Source organism: Micromesistius poutassou (assembly GCF_964030765.1).
Source record: "Micromesistius poutassou genome assembly, chromosome: 8".
Taxonomy (NCBI): domain Eukaryota; kingdom Metazoa; phylum Chordata; class Actinopteri; order Gadiformes; family Gadidae; genus Micromesistius; species Micromesistius poutassou.
Genome location: NC_140278.1, coordinates 20,304,629 through 20,319,325, shown reverse-complemented (window position 1 = coordinate 20,319,325; position 14,697 = coordinate 20,304,629). Strand labels below are relative to the sequence as shown.

The window sequence follows — 14,697 nt, the reverse complement described above, 5'->3', positions numbered from 1 at the left end:
TCTCTCTCTCTCCCTCTCTCTATCTCTCGCTTTATCTCTCATCACTCCCTCCTTACCTGAGGAATGTAAACATATAGTCTGTCTTTGAACACACACACACACACACACACACACACACACACACTTACACACACACTTACACACACACACAGTAGTGAGGTGTTTGGGTTTGAGCGAGAGAGGGCATGAGGTTTAGTGTTTCCGTCAGATGCCTGACGAGAGAATCCTCCTCAGCGTGATGTCACATCCTGGTCCAGACAATGGGCCCGGCGTGCCGCTCAAGGGGCCCCGGGCAGAGGGTAGAGCTGGAGGTCAGGGGTCAGAGCGCCATCACAACCATCCCGGGAATGGGAACTATGTGGGGGGGGGGGGGGGGGGGGGGGGGGGGGGCGGAGGGACGGACGAGTCCAGACACGTCGGGCTCCCAGTGAGAGTGTCGTCAACGAGAGCACAACATGTAGATGTATGTGATGGCTCACATACATCTACATGTTGTGTACTGCTGTGTACATGTTGTGTACTGCTGTGTACATGTTGTGTACTACTATGTACATGTTGTGTACTACTATGTACATGTTGTGTACCGCTGTGTACATGTTGTGTACTGTTGTGTACATGTTGTGTACTACTATGTACATGTTGTGTACCGCTGTGTACATGTTGTGTACTGTTGTGTACATGTTGTGTACTACTATGTACATGTTGTGTACTGCTGTGTGCATGTTGTGTACTACTGTGTACTGTTGTGTACATGTTGTGTACTACTGTGTACATGTTGTGTACATGTTGTGTACTGTTGTGTACTATTGTGTACATGTTGTGTATACTACTGTGTACATGTTGTGTACTAATGTGTGTACATGTTGTGTACTGCTGTGTACATGTCGTGTACGACTGTGTACTCGTTGTGTACTACTATGTTACTACGACGAGATCTTCTGAGCTCTGAGATCTCCTCCTCCTCCTCCTCCGTAGGAGCGGATCCTCTTCCTCCACGCTCACATCCTGGACCAGAGGAGGATTCTGGGAAACGCTCTGCGGAGCTCGGTAACCAGGGCAACGGACGACAGAGGAGGAGGAGGAGCAGGAGCAGGAGGAGGAGGTGCCAAGGAACAGCTTCTCTCCCTCATCCTCCGGTAACACCCTGTCCAGAACCACTGTTTTAACAATAATATTTGATCTACACAGCATAAAGTATATCAAAAAACAAAGAGTCTAGTTTGTGATTGGTTGACGCAGTGACCTCCCCCAGGGCCCAAACCTCAGCCAATCAGAGCGGGGGGTTCTGCTGTCCCCGTGCTGTGGTTTCAGTGTGTGGTTGCGTTTGCTCTGCGTGTGGGTCTCCGTGTAGGGTACCGGGTGCAGCTCACCTGTCCAGGAGGCTGGGGGGGTCCGCCTCCACCTGTCTCACCTGCCTGGAGGAGGGGGCGGGGCCAGACATGGTCACCTGCCCCTCACTGCAGTGCAAAGGTATAGAGGGCCTGGGATCATCTGCTCACCGTCAGACACACGGGGCCACGCCGAGGGCGGGAGGAGCGGGGTCAGGCTGTAGGGCTCTCTGCCCAAAGGCTGTGGGCTCCATTCCAAATGTCCACCGTCCTGTAGGCTAACCCTACCTGCTCTGTAAGGATGCGGGCTCCATTCCAAATGTCCACCGTCCTGTAGGCTAACCCTACCTGCTCTGTAAGGATGCGGGCTCCATTCCAAATGTCCACCGTCCTGTAGGCTAACCCTACCTGCTCTGTAAGGATGCGGGCTCCATTCCAAATGTCCACCGTCCTGTAGGCTAACCCTACCTGCTCTGTAAGGATGCGGGCTCCATTCCAAATGTCCACCGTTCTGACCTGTAGGCTAACCCTACCTGCTCTGTAAGCCTGCGGGCTCCATTCCAAATGTCCACCGTTCTGACCTGTAGGCTAACCCTACCTGCTCTGTAAGCCTGCGGGCTCCATTCCAAATGTCCACCGTTCTGACCTGTAGGCTAACCCTACCTGCTCTGTAAGCCTGCGGGCTCCATTCCAAATGTCCACCGTTCTGACCTGTAGGCTAACCCTACCTGCTCTGTAAGCCTGTGGGCTCCATTCCAAATGTCCACCGTTCTGACCTGTAGGCTAACCCCACCCTTCTCCGTTAGACCCGTACCTGGAATCACTGCCTCTTGACCCAAAGCGACAATTGGAAGTCCCGTGGGTTATATAAGTGTCTGCTAAATTACTTTGTTATCGAAAGCAACTTCACCATCATTTGGAAAATATAATAAGCATGAAGTTTAATACCTTTTTACTCTTTTGATTGCTAGCCCCTACCCCCTTATCCCTCACCCCTCAATAAAAGGACCAATGGGACAGCCCTACGCTGCGGCAGGGTTGAGATTTTTGGGTTAAGGGCAGTAATGGGATTTAAGTGTAAGTGTCTCGCATAGAGGATGCAGACTGTCCCCGTTCAGCACTGGAGGGGGGGGGTCTGAACGGCTGTGTGTTCTCTCTGCCAGCGCTGTACTGCCAGCTCTGCTCCGGGACCCTGGGAAGCGGCTGTGTGCTGTGTTCGCGGCCCCCGCCCCCGGAGTGGCCCCCGGAGGAGGAGAGGTAGGCCGGGGGGGTAACCGCTAACTCCAGCGGAGATGAGGAGGGTAGAACCAGAGGGGAGAGGACGCGGGGCAGTAGTAGTAGAATACAGTAGGGGTGTACCGGTACACTAAAGTCACGATGCGGTACGTACCTCGGTTTTTGAGTCACGGTTCGCTTTGTTTTTCCGTACAGCAGTTTTTCTTATTTTCTTTTTATTATTTAACGATTTGATTTCGATTTGATTCGTTAAATTGTATCAAACAAATGCCTTACACAAATGGAAAGACATGAAACACAATTGAGGATAAAAACACAATAAAGATCAGGGCTTATTTCCATTGTGGTCCTCAACACGAAACAAGACAAGACACTCAAGACAAAAAATCGTTTATTTTTGTTGTTTTTTTTGGAACGTACCAAAATTAAACGTGCATCGAACCGCACCGAAAAATACTGTTGGCTGACAATGAAGGTCTCCTCTAAAGGAGTACACAGAGAGACGTCAGAGCGTCGGAATTTGATGATGCCGCGGAGATAGAGGAAGACAGAAATAAACCTGGTGAGCAAGAAATGTGCTACCTGCATTGTGTAATCTGTTGCAATTTCCTTCTCCAACAGTTAAACCCCTTTACCTGTGCCTACAACAATATATGGTTGGCATATAAATTCCTACTAACACTGTCATGTAGCCTACTCAAGTGGCATGCGAACAGAGTTTTTCCACTCTTAAATTAAATCAAGAATCGCCTAAGGACACGATTGTCACAGGATAATTTGGAGGCCTTTATGCTGATGGCGACGGAGAAAGAGGTCCTAATGAACTTGGATGCTGATGACGTGATAGACAGGGTTGCGGAGAAGAGCAAGCTCCTTTGCACCTTGTTAACTGCATGACGTTAATTAAGACACGTTTGTACTATGGAGCGGCTGCTCTGAAGATCTATTCTAGGCTTTTTTTTTTTTTTTTTTTTTGGAGTTGTGCATTGATATAGGCCTATCCGTGTTTTTGGTGCGGTCTTTATGCATATTATAGTTAGAGTTCATCACCAATGGGGCTACAAAATTGTTATTTCCGTGCGTGTGAAGTTATACCTGTGTAGCGGGCACGTGCACGTGCGTGCGTGCGCCCCCGTGTGGGCCGCTGGTGGGTGAAAATGCCAGGGCCATTTTTTATTCCCAGTCCGTCACTGCATCTGCCCCACGCTCAAACATGTGCCCCTGGGAGCTGAGTGGCGGGTCTCCCAGTAGGTCAGTAGGGGAACACCTTTCAACTGGTTTCAACTGGTCTGTGGGGACAGAGACTCCAGCGATGAAGAGTACTGGGAGCAGAGGATAGGGCCAGACTGTGGTGTCACCATGGAGACCAGTCTGTCCACCCTGGAGACCAGACCCACACAGTCCACCATGGAGACCAGTCCGCCCACCATGGAGACCAGTCCACCCACCATGGAGACCAGTCCGTCCACCATGGGCAGTTCTTCGTCTTCTTACGGCAGCTGTAGTGTCACCAACATGTCCTGTGATGCTGAGAGCAGGTATCCACCCACCTACCTACCTACACACCTGTCTGTCTGTCTGTCTGTCTGTCTGTCTGTCTCTCTGCCTGTCTGCCTGCCTGTGTTCCTGTCTGCCTGTCTGTCTGTCTCTCTCTCTCTGCCTGTCTGTCTGTCTCTCTCTGCCTGTCTGTCTGTCTGTCTGTCTGTCTGTCTGTCTGTCTGTCTGTCTAACCCTCCATCCCTCCGTCCCTCCGTCCCCAGTGATCCAGACGGATCCAGCAGCGACCTCTCCTTCCACTCCGACACCCTGGACTCCGACACCCTGGAGTCCTCACCCAGGTCCTCACCCGGCCCTCCCGGACCAGGACCAGGACCGGGACCAGGACCGGTCTGATGGGACGATCCAGGACCGCCCTGAACCGGTCCAAACCAGAATAAAACAGACTGACTCAGTTGACCTGCTGCTGTTGTTTATCAGGAGCCACCGCACACCGTCTACCACGTTGTGTACATGTTGTGTACCGCTACGTACAGGTTGTGTACCGCTACGTACATGTTGTGTACCGCTACAGACAGGTTGTGTACCGCTACGTACAGGTTGTGTACCGCTACGTACAGGTTGTGTACCGCTACGTACAGGTTGTGTACCGCTACGTACATGTTGTGTACCGCTACGTACAGGTTGTGTACCGCTACGTACAGGTTGTGTACCGCTACGTACAGGTTGTGTACCGCTACGTACAGGTTGTGTACCGCTACGTACAGGTTGTGTACCGCTACGTACAGGTTGTGTACCGCTACGTACATGTTGTGTACCGCTACGTACATGTTGTGTACCGCTACAGACATGTTGTGTACCGCTACGTACAGGTTGTGTACCGCTACGTACAGGTTGTGTACCGCTACGTACAGGTTGTGTACCGCTACGTACAGGTTGTGTACCGCTACGTACATGTTGTGTACCGCTACGTACATGTTGTGTACCGCTACGTACAGGTTGTGTACCGCTACGTACAGGTTGTGTACCGCTACGTACATGTTGTGTACCGCTACGTACATGTTGTGTACCGCTACGTACAGGTTGTGTACCGCTACGTACAGGTTGTGTACCGCTACGTACATGTTGTGTACCGCTACGTACATGTTATGTACCGCTACGTACAGGTTGTGTACCGCTACGTACATGTTGTGTACCGCTACGTACAGGTTGTGTACCGCTACGTACAGGTTGTGTACCGCTACGTACATGTTGTGTACCGCTACGTACATGTTGTGTACCGCTACAGACATGTTGTGTACCGCTACGTACATGTTGTGTACCGCTACGTACAGGTTGTGTACCGCTACGTACAGGTTGTGTACCGCTACGTACAGGTTGTGTACCGCTACGTACAGGTTGTGTACCTCTACGTACAGGTTGTGTACCGCTACGTACATGTTGTGTACCGCTACGTACAGGTTGTGTACCGCTACGTACATGTTGTGTACCGCTACGTACATGTTGTGTACCGCTACGTACAGGTTGTGTACCGCTACATACAGGTTGTGTACCGCTACGTACATGTTGTGTACCGCTACATACAAGTTGTGTACCGCTACGTATAGGTTAGCTTTAGTTACATACTGGTTTCATACTGGCCCCTGGGTCCAACCTGTTCATCAGCTAAACCACACACACACACACTTAACGGCTATATTTACATGTAACTGGATTCCTGGACTGGTTTTTCATGCGTTTGCATGTTTTTTTCTATTCCGCTGGGATGATGAAGGATTTTACTCAATTTTTCTGCTAAAAATAAATTGTGATCAGACGGCAACAGAATCAACTCTACGGTTCCGTTAGATTCGACCTTAAACAATGATGTCATGGTTTAAGGTCGAATCTACCACCCCTGGTGCTACTGTTTACAGTCTACCTGTCCAGGTAGAACTAGAAGGGATCCCGCTCGTTCATGAACGAGCAGTGAACGTCCAATGAGCGCGGGGGGGGGGGGCGTGGTCTATTCGGCCGAGCGCAGAGAACAAACCAGCGTGTCGTTCACTGGTGCTGAAGACTGGGAGGACTTCAGTGGTTGTGTGGTGGGAGCAGTTAATTTGATTGGGTCACTGATATAAACCCTTGTCCTCAACACGAATGATAAATAAAATACAAGTTATATAAAAAAGTTATAATTGAGTAGGCTAAAGTGTTATTTGTGTGTATTGCACGAAGAATTTGTATTTCTCTTCGTTTTGGCGGTTGAGAAAAGGGCGTGGCACGGTGGATATCAGCAGCAGAATCTGATGTTGACTCTACTTTCAATTGTGTGTGTGTGTGTGTGTGTGTGTGTGTGTGTGTGTGTGTGTGTGTGTGTGTGTGTGTGTGTGTGTGTGTGTGTGTGTGTGTGTGTGTGTGTGTGTGTGTGTGTGGCCCGAACACACGCACATCGGGGGCAGGTCACACACGGCTCCTCGAGCGTCGGTTTAACGCTCGTACGACGGCCGTCATGACGTCATGCCCCGCAGCAGCAGATATAACCGCGGGACGTCCGGAGGGGGGGGACCACTGATCACCGGACGGGACTGCAGGATGGCCGTTAAGGTAAGGTCTCCTTACCGACCTCTCCCTTATAGGTGTAGCTCGCTGCGGACGGAGATGTTCTCAAGACCCTCGCTCGGAGGCTGAGCGGACGTGCGGGTGAAGTTGTCCCAACAGATCAGGTTCAACTCGGTCAAAGGAAGGAAAAGTGTTGCGGTGCGTTTAACCGCGTCCAGAATGCGCCGTGGAGGACGCTGTGGTCTGTACCGGACCGCGTTAACTTAGTCCGGGTCCCGGGTACTGGAACTGGTCTGGGACTCGGACTGGGAGGGTCTTGGACTGGGATTGGGAGGGTCTGGGACTGGGATTGGGAGGGTCTGGGACTGGGACTGGGAGGGTCTGGGACTGGGACTGGGAGGGTTGGGGAGAGACAGCTGAGGAATGTCAGACTGTATCTCTGATTGTATCTCTCACTGTGTCTCTCTGTCGGACCCGTCCCACTCCGCACTGGTTCTCTGTTTTGTTGGCAGTACAACCTTCTTCATGTTCAGGATGCTTCAGTTCCGAGTCTTTAGTCGAGCGGTAGGAACTCAACTTTGATTCTTCGGGTGACGCCCATGAAGTCATCTTATCTGGTTTATTAATGTTTAACTTTATAACGCGTTCATACGGTCATGTTTCAGAAAGAAACGCAATAGGCTGTACCGGCAGCTGGACACTGGGAGCTGCCCAGTACAACCACAGTCTTCTACTGGTGGACACTGGGAGCTGACCAGTACAACCAGTCTTCTACTGGTGGACACTGGGAGCTGACCAGTACAACATCAGTTTTCTACTGGTGGTGGACACTGGGAGCTGCCCAGTACCACCCCAGTCTTTACTGGTGTCGTCTGCTAGTTAATGAAGCTTCATTCTAGTGAGTGATGATGACTGGCTTGGCTACCATGGCTGGTTAAGGAGGTGCAGGAGTCTCACGGTTCACCTTCGTCTCCGACCAGGTGTGTTACCTGGAGGAGGTCTGAGTCACGTGACACCAGACCGCCCGCCCGCCCACTGAGTCAACACTGACCCTGAGCAAACACCAGCGGAGCGGGAAATACCTTTCTGGTTCCCCCTGACACAACAACACTAAACCAGCCCCAGAATACAAGCTGTGTGTGACTGTGTCTGTGTGTGTCTGAGTGTTTCTGTGTGAGTGTGTGTCTGTGAGTCTGTGTCTGTGTCAGTCTGTATGAGTGTGTCTCTGTGAGTCTGTGTCTGTGTGAGTTTGTGTGTAATAATGTGTGATTCTGAAGAGTTCTGAAGAGAAGCGGTTCTGGCCGTTCCTGAGATGGCCACTAGGTGGCGCCAGGGAATTTATTAAAAAATAATCGGCTCATTTTGGGGTTATGTTTAGGGCAACATTTTTTATGATTTTCAGACCTTCCCTGTAAATGGTGGATTTCTGAGTCATTCCAATGGAACGTTTTTTTTTGGTTCTTTTTTTTTTTTTACATAATGGAATTCTGAAGTACTGGGAACCAATCAGAGGCAGGGAGGCTCCAGACTTCTGGTTTGATGCTGGGGGACGTCTGGGGACTCAGCAGCACCCACACACACACACACACACACACACACACACACACACACACACACACACACACACACACACACACACAGAGAAGAAGAGTCTGATCACAGTCAGAGCAGAGGAACCACACCCACACAGACTAACGTTACATTATCAACAGTAGAAACAATGAGTGTTTCTATGGGAGTATCGTCTGTGCTGGGTCAGTACTCAGAGTGATTAGGTTACTGTCTGTGCTGGGTCAGTACTCAGAGTGATTAGGTTACTGTCTGTGCTGGGTCAGTACTCAGAGTGATGAGTGTTTCTGTCTCTGTCTGTTCTGTCAGTATTTAGACTTATTATGCGTTTATTGTCTGTGCTGGGTCAGTATTCTGAGTGACGTCTGTGCTGTCTGTGCTGGGTCAGTACTCAGAGTGGCGTCTGTGCTGTCTGTGCTGGGTCAGTACTCAGAGTGCTGTCTGTGCTGTCTGTGCTGGGTCAGTACTCAGAGTGCTGTCTGTGCTGGGTCAGTACTCAGAGTGCTGTCTGTGCTGGGTCAGTACTCAGAGTGCTGTCTGTGCTGTGTCAGTACTCAGAGTGCTGTCTGTGCTGGGTCAGTACTCAGAGTGCTGTCTGTGCTGTGTCAGTACTCAGAGTGCTGTCTGTGCTGGGTCAGTACTCAGAGTGCTGTCTGTGCTGTCTGTGCTGCAGTACACTGAGCTGGAGCTGGCCCTCAACACGCTGGTCACTGGGTTCTTCTCGGAGGCCAAGGACGGCCGCTCAACGCTGAACACGGCAGAGTTCCAGAGCCTGATGTCCACCCAGCTGCCCACCCTGGCCAAGGTACACAGAGGCTTCTTCTGCACTGTCAGAAATATAAATAAAAGTGAATTCAACTTGAAATTTCAAGGTGACTGTCTGCACAGGGTTTTTGGGGTTTTCATGTCAACTCAAACTTCTACGTTTTGAAGAAAATATCATGTCACAGTTGTGGCAACTTAATTCTTATAGTTGTATCAGCTAATTTCACCTAAGCTACCTTTTTTTACCTACCTTTTTTTGGTCCAAATAACTTTCAATAACTTTCATAACAATGAAAGTTTCAGAAATCTAGTTGTACACACTAAGAATTCTAAGTCAATATTATATTGAATCATTCATGTGTAAAAACATCCATTTTGAGTTTTTCTTACAAAGGAAATCCTATTAACAATTACACAAATGGACAATAAACCAGCTTTTTCATTTTAAACAATTTTGCATGTTTATTTTTCACCATGAGGGTAATAAACAGCTTTAAAACTTAGGATGCCATAGGATTCATAGGATCCCATATGTGACATGCTGGCTCTATGCAACATAAACTGGGGAGACCACGCTGTTTCAACAACAATAAAGAATTTATTTTGAAATAAATATAATAAGAAGTGTGGTGCAAGTCAGTATAAATGAAAGTAACCAAAAAGGTCATGCGAAGATCAGTCCATGTGTTACAAACAAAGGAACAAAGGAAATCAAATGCCTGGAGGAGGGAGAAGCCAGGTCTGTCTGGGCAGGCTCTATATACTGCGGTCCCGGTCCAACCCACACCTGCCCACAACCTCCTAATTAGTAGGGAGAGCAACACAGGCATACACACAGCAGGGGCGGGGTCAAAGACCCACCTGGGTCGTCACATCCCCCCCCCTAAAACAGAAGCCCACCTAGATGGGATAAGTAGAAACAACCAAAAACTCAACCACCACCAGCTATCTCCAACCAACACTCATACACACTACCACTCCTCTCGCCCACCAGTCTCCGGACCTCCTGTCCCACAGCAAAACTGGGCCCAAGCACTTTAAGAGGAACAGGGGAGGAGTGAAATAATACCATGCATGAAATCAACCACCTATTCCACCACCTCCGGGCGCTAGCGCATGGGAAGTTGGAATCATAGGATTCAATTCGTATTTGTTTATTTTGCCACCTCAGTTTATGGAGTGAGATCAACTATTAACCAGAAACGTTTGGAAGTTAGTTGAAACAGCTCAAATAAACAGATTACACTGCAACTTGTAGTTTTATGTTCACTCAATGTAAAAATCCTTTTAAGACCAGCAATTTCAAGTTATCCTCCACCTCCTCCTCAATATACCTCTACCTCCTCCACCTCCTCCTCATTATACCTCCACCTCCTCCACCTCCTCCTCATTATACCTCTACCTCCACCTCCTCCTCATTATACCTCTACCTCCTCCTCATTATACCTCCACCTCCTCCTCATTATACCTCCACCTCCTCCTCATTATACCTCCACCTCCTCCTCATTATACCTCCACCTCCTCCTCCATACTCAAGATGAATGTTCAACTGTTGTAAATGTAGGCTAATAATATTGCAACATGGACCAGCTAAGTAAAATCAAATGGAATGATACTGCCATCTAGTGTTGGAAATCTTTACTGCGATGTCTGCCTTCAGTCTATAGAGACAGGCCCGCCATGTTTGTGTTTTAGATTACATAATCCCATACACTGACTCTCTTCCTGTGTGTGTGCGTGTGTGTTTGTGTGTCTGTGTGTGCGTCTGTGCGTGTGTGTGTGTGTTTGTCTACACGTGTGTCTGCGTGTGTGTGTGTGTGTCTGCGTGTGTCTGCGTGTGTGTCTGCATTTGTGTGTGTGTGTGTGTGTGTGTGTGTGTGTCTGCGTGTGTTTGCGTGTGTGTCTGCATTTGTGTGTGTATGTGTGTGTGTGTGTGTGTGTCTGCGCGTGTGTGTCTGCATGTGTGTGTCTGTGTGTGTGTGTGTGTGTGTGTCTCCAGACTGAGGCGGGGGAAGGGGGTCTCCAGCAGGTCCTGACGCAGATGGGCGTGGTGGAGGGACAGGACATCACCTTCCAGAACTTCTGGACGCTGGTCCAGAAGCAGGCCTCCGACCAGTTCACCGCCGGGCCCGACAAGAAGGTGGTGTGTGGCTGCAGCGTCTCCTGAGGGCCCCGCCTCTTCCACTTCCTGTCACCGTGGGGGCCGGGGGAGGGGGGAGGGGGGGGGGGACCGGCGAGGACGGACCCCAGGCTCCTGAGGGCCAGTCTGATGATGTGAGCGCTCTGAGCCTCGTCACTCTGCCGCTAATAAATCGTGTTTTGCAGAAGTCGAGCTCAGTGTGTTCATTTGGATGTGGCAGCGATCAGGGACGGATTTAGAACCACGCCGCCGCCACCACCGTATGGTGCGCTACGGTCTAGTAGTCAAACACTCTGCAGAGATAATACACACACACACACACACGTGCACGCATGCACACACAGACAGACAGACACACGCACGCACACACACACGCGTGCACATGCATGCACGCGCACACGCATGCACACACAGACAGACAGACAGACAGACACACGCACGCATGCACGCAGACACACAGACAGACACACACACACACACACACACACACACACACTACATTCAGATGATTTCCACCTCCTGTGGACAGTGGAAGTCATATGATTTGATAATATGATATATGTGACATATGATAATCTGGGAATTTAAACAATAGAACAACAATAGAAATATCCAAATTTTGGTCATTACAAAATAAATGATGGATCCCTTATAATGTATTGACATGCAGAGCATCACATTTCATTGTGAGCAGGTTGTGCTGCTTGCCACCACTAGAGGGCCATATATTCCAATTTACATTCAGGGCGTTTAGCAGACGCTTTTATCCAGAGCGACCTGCATTAAGTCCATTTGTCAGAAGAAAGAAAAACAACAATATATCTCTGTCGGTACAGTAAGGATGTTCATGTTCATGATGTTCACGATCACTAGGTTAACCCATTCCCCGTATACAACAAAGATAGTATGGAAGAAATTGACCCTTAGATTTAATGATAATATATAATTATTATTATAATGCCTATACATTATATGAATATAATAAAGTGTGGAGAAATATTGAGAAGACAAGTCAGCCCTCACCTCTAAATACGGCCTGGAGTAGCGCCAGTAAGTTTGCTGACCTAATTACTTCTTGTTGCGCTACCGGTATTTGCGTCAAGGACAGACCTTAGGAGCAGGGCAGTTGCTAGGAATTCTGGGCCCCCTGAATGAATATCGGTGTGGGCCCCTCTACCCCATTCATTGCCACCTTAAATGTTCTTGTTTTTCAGTGTTCTTGACGGTGCCTGGTGTAATACACCCAATTTGTTCCCTTTTTTTACATTTAACGACTTAACAAGTCAGAGTATTATTATGTAAATTATGTATTATTAATTGTCTTATTCTCATTTCCCTGATTTGCAACACGTTATTACACCTCTGAAATACATTTTCAATTAACCACTCAACAAATAGGTGTGGGTATTTTATTGTATTTAACAATCAAGCACTGATGCAAAAAACAAAGTGTCCTGGCTCAAGATAGTCCACAGGTAAATATGTAGCATTTAACTTAAATGTGCAAGTGAAACAAAGAGCACATGGAATACGTTGTTGTAAAACAAATATCAAAAACAACAAGCCTCATCTAATCTCAATTAAAGTTTAAATTGGATTGTTTGTTCCCGCAAAAGTGCTCGTCCGCGATCCAACACCCCCCCCCCCCCCCCCCCCCCCCCCCCCCCCCCCGTCAACAATTCGGCACCTGCCCCCTAAAACTCCTGTGCACGTCCCTGGGAAGAACGAACCGCGGTGTGGACCAAACCATTTTTTAAGAATGGGCCAAGGGGATAATTGAAATTATTAAAATTAGAATATTGTATAATTTGTGGCTTTGTTTTAATTCGGATTCATTCATATGAATATATATTAGTTCAGTGTATGCATAATCATTTTGTCATAGAGGCTACTGGGGGCTGTGTGTGGGCCCTAGCGGGCTGTGGGCCCTTATAATTGTCATGACCTTTCCCCCCTATACGACGGCGCTGCTTAGAGAATTCACAGTAATGTTGGAGGACAGAATGTAGGAGGATACGATAGTTCTCTTGGTCAATGCAATTGTTTGTAAAGTTCTATTTTTGATAACAGCCAGGTTTATTCATTTTATCTGAACTGTACTCATTTTTAATTGTCATACATAGGCTTGTCCCTAATCGTGTGTTGTATATTAACTGATGCTGAATGTGGTTTATGAGAATCGTACGTGACTGTTGATTGGACCTAGGGATAACGAGTTAGCAGCCAATGTGTCTACAGAGGGCTCCATACTGGGAACAGATGTATGGTCCATACATGCCTTCCCAGTTACCCATTACCCATTACCCATACAGTATGGGTAATGACATTGGGACGGACAGGATGGGTATGTGAGCAGGAGAGCAGCTCATCAGTTCTTTGTCAAACCAACTCAGCTTTGTTCTTTGTTCTTTGTTCTTTGTTCTTACTTGTTCACTAGTAATAATAAAGTCTTTGTCTTTCATTCTCCGGACTCCTCGAACACTCACTATTGAGTTAAACAAGTTACGTCAACAAGCCCCCATCTGTCGACGGACGTGTGCAGTGCGAACGTAACGTGAAGTGACGGCTCATGTCTCATAAACATCTGCCCTACACACACACACACACACACACACACACACACACACACACAGTGGACAACCGTGGCTGGTTCCATCAATCATTGCCCGTAACCGGCAGATAGTAGTAGTATCCATGGCAACCAAATGGAACCCTGGAAGGGCCTTCTCCCACAAACACCCATTGGTCATCGCTCTAAAGCAAACCAATGTGGGGGGGGGGGGGGGGAGTAGTTGTGCAACACTCTCACTATGCGTCCTCGTCTACGTGATGACATGCCCTTGAGCAAGGCACCTCAAACCCCCACCTGCTCCCCGGGCGCTGCACTGCGGCCGCCCACTGCTCCGGGGGGAGGGGGCCCGCTGGGCCCCCATGTGTGTGGACCTCTGACAAGGTCACTCCTCTGTGTGTGTGTGTGTGTGTGTGTGTGTGTGTGTGTGTGTGTGTGTGTGCGTGTGCGAGTGTGTGTGTGTGTGTGTGTGTGTTCACCGGCTCCCGGATGCGTCAAAAGCAGAGAAAGAATTCCGCCCCAAAAAGGGACAATAAGGGATAACTTAACTTACTTTACTCTGCTATCACAATTGTCAGAATAAACACAGTTCACTTTAGAGATGTTTCCTCCCCCATTTGTCTCGCCAATTCAATTTGAAAAAGCTTTATTGGCATGAGAAATAAACAATTTACTTTGCCAAAGCAGGTGAATAATAAAGAGGTCAAAGTATAAAACGTTAAATACAAAATATATATACAAATCAGATATCATACTAAGTACTCAATAAATCAACCATCTACCCTGAGAACCTTCTAGCCAGGAGAGGATTGGCCACTCCAGCCTAAAAGTGCATTTGGCACCTCCTTCACCTCCTTCACCTCCTCCACCTCCTTCACCTCCTCCACCTCCTTCACCTCCTTCACCTCCTCCACCTCCTCCACGCCCGGCAGTGAGGAGGCAGACACCTCTGGCTCAGATGTGGACTCCACAGGGGGGTCAGCTGACGACTGTAGAGAGAGACCTTTGTCTGTCTGGGGACAGTGGAGCACGGCCCAACGACACAGAGCACA

The 14,697-nt window shown here is 48.7% G+C and overlaps 1 protein-coding gene across 1 annotated transcript; it reads left to right on the top strand.

Annotated features, from left to right (window-relative positions):
* Positions 1–6,579: 6,579 nt before the first annotated feature.
* Positions 6,580–11,140, top strand: LOC311351473 (protein S100-A13-like). Its single transcript, XM_084471621.1, has 3 exons — positions 6,580–6,647; positions 8,845–8,976; positions 10,936–11,140. Exons 1-3 carry the CDS (start codon positions 6,636–6,638, stop codon positions 11,101–11,103), a joined length of 312 nt encoding a protein of 103 aa, XP_084327747.1. The 5' UTR covers positions 6,580–6,635; the 3' UTR covers positions 11,104–11,140.
* The last annotated feature ends 3,557 nt before the right edge of the window (positions 11,141–14,697 follow it).